Consider the following 7635-nt stretch of genomic DNA (forward strand, 5'->3'; position numbering starts at 1 on the left):
ATATTGCTGGGGTTTCCGTTGCTGCAACAAAACACCATGACCAGAAAGCAAGTTGGGGAGGAAACTGTTTATTTGGCTCACACTTTCAAAGCACAGTTCATCACTGAAAGAAGTCAGGACAAGAACTCAATTAGGAACCTGAGTCAGGAGCTAATGCAGAGACCACGGAGAGGTGCTGCTTACTGGCCTGCTTCCCCTCACTTGCTCAGCCTGCTTTCTTATAGAGTCCAGTACCTCCAGCCTAGAGATGGCACCACCCACCATAAGTTGGACCCTCCTCCATCAATCACTAATTTAAAAAATGCCCTACAGCCTGATTTTATGGAGCCATTTTCTCAAATGAGGTTCCTCCTCTCTGATGACTCTAGTTTGTGTGTCAAATTGACATAAAACTAGCCAGCAAACCAGTCAAGAGCAGCATGCTACAAATGCAGCCAAAATAGTACCACATGGGCCTTTATTACATGCTTGCTTCCTAGAATGGAGATATTTCTTTTCTAGCAAGCCAAGGGCTGCTCAGGCATAAGTCAGACTTAGATTTAACTTCTCTCAGAGGATGACGTTTGATGGTAATGCTGGGACCAGGGTTTGTAGTTCAGTGGTAAAGTGTTTGCCTAGCATGTGTGAGTCTGTGAATTGGACGCCAAAGACAGAAAAAATAAGTTAATAAACCAACAAATAAATAAATAAACCCCATTTCTACATAAAAAAAAAGCTTAGTTTGGTTTTAAGACCAGGACTTGTTCTTTCTCATCATGCCTGATCCCCACCTCTCACTGAAGAGCAAATTAATGTTTTATAGACTTCTGCATCCCTTGAGTTTAATTCAGAATAATGCAGTCTCTGTGTTTGCTATGTATATATTAATTCCAATAAAATACTGCTGAATCTTCCCTGATCAAATAATAAAATGTTTGTTTTAGATATCTTTTAATTCAAGTATGCTTTTATTCCAGAATTATTTCTGCTTTGGCAAACTGTTAGTAAAACATTATGTGTGGGGCTGGAGAAATGGCTCGGTGGTCAAGACCACTGGCTGTTCTTCCTAAGAACTTGGATTCAATTCCCAGCTCTTCTGGCCTCCTTGGGCATCCAAACATGGAAGTAGTGCACGGACAAGCATGCAGGGAAAACACCCATACCCATTAAGTAAAAGTTAAAAATAAATTTTAAAACATAAATTATTTGAAGGTTATTTTTTTAATACATCATATACTTGAAATGAAATTCAAGTCTCAATGATTTTTTTTCAGGGAAGAAAAATGAAGAAAGCTTAGGGCTAGGGCTAAGTTGATACAGTGCTCGCCGAATGTTCAGAAGCCCTGGGCACTACCTCCTGCACCACAGAAAACGAGGTGAGGTGGCACATCCCTGTCGTCCCAGCACTCGACAGTTTGTGGTAACAGGATCAGAAGTTCAAGGTCATCCTTCAGTTACATGAGTTCAGGGCCATCCTGGGACACTTGCTACTCCAACTCAAAACAAATAAGTAGCAAGTGAAAACACAGTGAGCACTAGAAAATGACATGGGGTCTGTAACATGTGACTGCCCTGCTCCCGTGACAATGACCAGCAGGCGCTCTCAGCCCCAGGCTGCCATAAAGAAAACGCCTGTTTTCCACCTGAGTCTTTTTCTTTACGTCCCTTCCCTTTCTCTCTCCCTTCCTCCAGCACTCCCAGTCTACTCAGAGTTGAAGTCTAGGCTTTAAATAATTGCCTTCGATCACAGGTTCAATACTGTGCTGTGCCTCCAAATTCAGCTTCTCAGCGCTGGAAGCCGAGCTCGCCTTCGGGCTGGTACTTCAGGGAACCTGGCCCAGTTTCCCTTGGGTACCTTCCTAAGCACAGTGAGAGAGTCTCCTCATTGGTTCTGTTATGGGAATCTTGCTCCTTAAATAGTACTTCTCCAGGAATATTCAAAGTCACAGAAGGAAGAAATGAGGTCAGTGCTGCACCTGAAACCGCTGGAGAAGATTTTAAAGCAACCCATGCCTACTGTGCCAGCAATGATTTGGCAGTAACTGCCCTATCTCTCCCTTCAGGGTCCTGCACTGCAGAACGCCGCTCCAAGTTGAGATCCTCAGAGTAACCATGGTTTTGTGAGGTAGCCAACAGTTCCAGAGTTTGTATTATTCTAACATTTTGTGCTCTTTGAGATCAAAGAGAAGATCTGTCTTTGGGGCAGAATCAGACTCCTGAGGTTGAGATTACCACGTATGAAGCTTTTCTTTCCTGTGAAATGTCTGTCATGGTGAGAAGGATGGGACACATACAGCTACTTCCTCCAGGAAGATCCAGGAGAACGGTAAGGTGACAGTCTCTGACCTTGCTGTGCCCCGTGTTTCTGTGCTTTAATTCTGCTGCTGACTGCCCCCCTTTTCTGCACGCCTCTGTTACTATTTTCTGATTGGTTCTGTCCATCCTGATCCTCCCAGCCTTACTCTCTAAGCTAGAGATGGGCACTTCCTAAACCCTGGCAGATCACCTCATAGGACCCAAATGCCCTGTGTTTCCAATGCGTCTATTTGTACCCACTGCCTTAGACACCTTATTGGGAAAGCCTTTACTCACTTCCTGGTTACCACCGAGGACAGGGAGCCTTGAAGATCTAGCAGAAACTCCAAAGAAGTGCAGAGATTAAAGAAAGCAGACCCCTAGAGTGCAGAAAATGTAGAGAAGTAGATGGAGGACTATTGAGGCTACCTACTTCCCAGCTTGGCCCGATCTCCAGTGAGGGGAACTGCACTAAAGCTTCTATCTTCAAATCTGCTCACCACAGGCACACACAGTGAGAGTGTGAACAAGAGAGGACAGGTCAGAAAACCTGAAACTTCCTGAAAAATCAGAGACTTCCTGGTGTCAGCCCCCCTGCCCACCCCATGCTGATTCCCCATGTGCCTACAGCCTGAGTGACAGCCCTCAGCCCCCGGACCCTCCCATAGCCTTGTCATGGCTCACCTTCCACACCTACCCCTCTCTCCTTTATCCCAATAATGCCTTCCTACAGCTAAGAAAGCCACTTTCTTTCTCACGTTCTTGCAATAACTTGAATAGCAAATGAGAGAAGGGGCCTCTGTCTTCTCATACAAAATGTGGCTAGAGAGATGGAGGGGGGGTCCTCCAGAGGACCCAGTGTTCTCGCCAGAGCCGGAAGCTGTTACCCTGCCCTGAGACCCCTTTTAAAAAGAAACAGAAGAGATTTTTCAGGATAGCTGTATGTACGGACACCTTGAAATACCCGAGTCTCTGCAGAAAATGCCTCCCACCTGACTAGTTCACCTGGATCTCAAAGCACTTGCTTTCAACAGTGTTTACTGCTTCATCTGTGCAGAAACCTCAGAAGTGACTCTCCAGCTGCCTGCGCTTCCCCATCCTTGGCTCTAACCTCCCTGTACACAAAGGTAGGAATTCGTCCAGGCACACGGGTGGCCTAGACTTGGATCTAAGATGGGCCAGAGCTCAGGCTGATAGATCATATCAAAATTTCCATTTCTCTTAATGGTTTATCACCTGTCTGAAGACTCCTGGTGAGGACAGAAGGCTTGGAATTACAGCTGCCTGAACACACAAGCTGAAACTTAAAAAAATAAAATAAAATACAGAAGCCTACCATAGAAGCTGATCACAAAAACCAAACAGAAGCAGAATATTGGTAAATTAGATTGCAAGGGGAAGTGGACAGGATCTTTACCCAAGACAATGACTTACTTACAAAAATAATTGGGTTTCAATTATTTTTAGTATCACCATTACCATGAGCACCATGGACACGGAGTTTATGTAAGAAGATTTTAAAAGAAACAATAAGAGTATGATGATTGTGGATGATAAAAAGAACCTAATATATCGGTTCACAAATACAAACAGTATTCTGAACTAAGGCAGTACTGCTTGCAGCCTCCCCAAAACCGAGGGCATCAGAGGATGTCGCAGGATTCAAAGGATGCACCCAAGGATGAGCATCCTTGCAATTCAGCAACAGTCACTTAGGCAGGATCAGCAATGCTTCTGCTGGCCACTAACGCTGCTGAGGGATTAAAGGATGGGATTGTAGCTGCAGCAGTCAAAGGCTCCTATCCAAAACATGCCACAGGGTGGGGACTTCTAAGACAGTTTGAGAGGTATGGTCTGAAGCTGGCACGGAATAGGTGCTGGTAGTGCCCAAAGAGAGGGATGTTTTAAGACAGTTGTTCTGTCATGGTCTGTGTCACCATCTGAGGACGGGGGGACTGAAATGCGTGTTTGACTTGCTAGGGGGACCCAATTCAGACTTTGACTAAATCAAGAGAACATGTGGGTTGAAGAAGGAAGTCACCAAGATAGGTTATTCTTATGTAGTCTTTTGGGCGACATTGGAAAGCCCATGGAAGTTTAGATTCATAAAATTAAAAGGAGAATATATTTGAAGTGCTAGAAAATACAAGCAATGACACAGGAAGAAGCATATTCTTTATATTAGAAATAAGGTAAGTGGTTAAAGGATTAAAGGCTGAAGGGTATCAGAGTAAGAAACTGTAGCTCATCTCTGTGTACCCCTGCTAGCCTGAGTTGACAGCCAAAGGAACACTGTGTCATTATGTTTTTACATGCTGCCAGGCTGATGTTACAAAATATCCCTGGCTACCAAAATCCTCACAGGAAAAGTCAGACAAAACACTGTATCCTAGGTATGAGAATTTCCTACCTATCCTACAGATTTTCTCTGAAAGCAGCTGTGAGAGCAACTGAGAAAGTGTTCTGTGTGCTGCTCCGCTGAAGTGTGCTGTCTGTGCGGTCACTGTGGCTGAAGTGTGCTGTCTGTGCGGTCACTGCGGCTGAAGTGTGCTGTCTATGGGTCACTGTGGCTGAAGTGTGCTGTCTATGGGTCACTGCGGCTGAAGTGTGCTGTCTATGGGTCCCTGCGGCTGAAGTGTGCTGTCTATGGGTCACTGTGGCTGAAGTGTGCTGTCTATGGGTCACTGTGGCTGAAGTGTGCTGTCTATGGGTCACTGTGGCTGAAGTGTGCTGTCTATGGGTCAGTGTGGCTGAAGTGTGCTGTCTGCCTGTGCAGTCACTGCGGCTGAAGTGTGCTGTCTGTCTGTGCGGTCACTGCAACTTCTAAGCAAGCCAGCTGCTTTTGCTTTTGTGGGTTCCTCTTCCCATAAAAGTTTAATTTATATTTTATGATTACATTGTCATAAAGATAATTAGAATTAATCTTGTTACATACATTGCTTCCTTCTCTCTCTCTCTGTCTCTCTCTCTCTGTCTCTCTCTCTGTCTCTCTCTCTCTCTCTGTCTCTCTCTGTGTGTGTGTGTGTGTGTGTAACTTTGTACCTGAGATTAGCCTTGTAATACATATGTAGCCCAACATCTGGAACTCATAACAATCCTCCTGCCTTAGCTTCTAAAGTGCTGAGATTGTATGTCTCCACCATCACACCCAGCTTCTTATAATCTTATAGAAATATATTTTCATCTGTCACTGAAAGGTCATGACCCCAGGCACTGCGTCCACTGTATCTAATCGAGTCGGTCCTGGTACGGAGCCATTGAATTACTTTGGAGAGAGAGAGAGAGAGAGAGAGAGAGAGAGAGACTAGACTCTGCAAACATGTGCTGTACATTTTTAAATTTCTGAGCTACGTGCAACAGAAGCTGAGCCTATGAGTAAATGGAGTATCCAGAGAGATTCACTTTCCCTGCAAATGCCGGTGAGAAACGGAGAGACTTCCCTTGAGGTATGTGGATGCTGTGATTTGAAATCAAGGACGACAAACAGGACTTGGAACTTTCCCTGAGATACGGGCAGATCTGAGGCACCTGAGTAGAGTCCAGGCAAAGCTGAGGAATGGACTAGATGGGCCGACACCCCAAAGGACATAGTCACAATCATTAGCGATGTAACCCCTTTCCACTTTATTTCAAGGAAGTACCATCCTGAAATGGCCTGGAGGAACCACAGCGCCATCACGGAGTTCCTTCTCACTGGGCTCTCTGACGACCCCCTCATCGAGGCTCTGCTTTTCGTGCTGTTCCTGGGGGTTTACCTCCTCACCATGACGGGGAACCTGATGATGCTGCTGGTGATCAGGGCTGACTCCCACCTCCACACGCCCATGTACTTCTTCTTAAGCAACCTGTCCTTCCTGGACCTCTGCTTCTCATCTGTCACGGTACCAAAGCTGCTGAAGGACCTCCTGTCTGAGAAGAAAAGCATCTCGATAGAGGGCTGCCTGGCTCAGGTCTTCTTCGTGTTCAACACTGCGGGGACCGAGGCCTTTCTTCTCTCAATGATGGCCTATGACCGCTACGCTGCTGTCTGCCACCCGCTGCTCTATGGCCAGATAATGAGCAATGAACTCTGTCTGAAGCTGGTTCTGCTCTCCTGGCTCCTGGCCTCTCTCAGCTCAGTAGTCATTGTGCTCTTGGCTGTGAACCTGGACTTCTGTGAGGCCCACACCATACACCACTACACCTGTGAGCTACCCTCTCTCTTTCCCCTAGCTTGCTCTGACATCTCCATCAATGTTGACGTCTTGATCTGCTCCACTTTGCTGCACGGGCTCGGAACCTTTCTGCCAATCTTCTTTTCTTATGCCCGCATCGTCTCCACCATCCTGAACATGAAATCCACCACAGGGCGGAGCAAAGCATTTAACACTTGCTCCTCCCACCTTATAGCCGTGGTCCTGTTCTTTGGGTCAGGTTTGGTTCGTTATCTTATGCCCACATCCGGTTCTTCCCTGGATTTACTCTCCTCCTTGCAGTACAGCGCAGTCACACCCATGCTGAACCCCCTCATCTACAGCCTGAAAAACAAGGAGGTAAAGGCGGCTGTGCAAAGGACAGTCGGGAAATGCCTGCATTACTGGGCGTGACGGCAAAGGCACGGAAGGGCAGGAACAGTCTGTGTCCCCAGCGCTTGGACTTAAGGTAGAGGTTTAGAGCACTGACGACCTAGAGGGAGGCCTATGCCACACTCTCTGGCTGTGCTAAGAATGTAAAAGAATAAAAAAACTGTATTTAGATAGATAACGTTTATATCTAAAATATATGGCCCATCTTGGCTTAGCTTTGTTCTCTAATATTTCTACAGTTAAGAGGTATAACCCCTGAACAGGTACCTTGTTTTTTAAATGTTTCGATTCATTTTTTGAGACGTCCACAGAATGTTCTCTGATCATATCTCCCCAGTCTTCCTCCCAACTTCTTCAACACCCACACCCACCTTCCCATCCCATCCTCAACTCCATGTATTTTTTTACTAAAATTTTTAAGAACTTCACACTGAATTTATATTACTTCCATCCCTCCTCTCTCCCTGACAACTCCTTCCATGTTCCCATCTAAAATTCATAACTTTGTCTTCCATGGTTACTATTGTTGGGTGTGTGTGTGTGTGTGTTATGTGTGTGTTATATAAAATCCACTGTGACCATTGAGTGTTACTCATGTGTATGTGTGTTTAGAGCTGACCACTTATCAGGGGCTCACCTCTGGGGAAAACTGATTGATTTCCCCTCCTTAGCAGCCATTGATTGCCTAGAGCTCTTTGTCTAAAGGTAGAACCTGTGAAACTCCACACACACACACACACACACACACACACACACAAGTTAGCAGGCTAACTGGTCTTGTCACCACGCAGGTCTT

At 45.8% G+C, this 7635-nt stretch overlaps 1 protein-coding gene across 1 annotated transcript; it reads left to right on the forward strand.

Annotated features, from left to right (window-relative positions):
- The first annotated feature begins 5924 nt into the window (after positions 1-5924).
- On the forward strand, positions 5925-7217 carry LOC125407167 (olfactory receptor 8S1-like). Its single transcript, XM_048444543.3, has one exon. The coding sequence runs from the start codon at positions 5925-5927 to the stop codon at positions 6858-6860; it is 936 nt and encodes a 311-aa protein (XP_048300500.1). The 3' UTR covers positions 6861-7217.
- The last annotated feature ends 418 nt before the right edge of the window (positions 7218-7635 follow it).

This window comes from Myodes glareolus, chromosome 19, assembly GCF_982192425.1.
Source record: "Myodes glareolus chromosome 19, mMyoGla1.1, whole genome shotgun sequence".
Taxonomy (NCBI): Eukaryota; Metazoa; Chordata; class Mammalia; order Rodentia; family Cricetidae; genus Myodes; species Myodes glareolus.

Coding starts and splice junctions, on each gene's coding strand:
- LOC125407167 (XM_048444543.3), top strand. CDS start 5,925: ATGGCCTGGAGGAACCACAGCGCCATCACGGAGTTCCTTCTCACTGGG.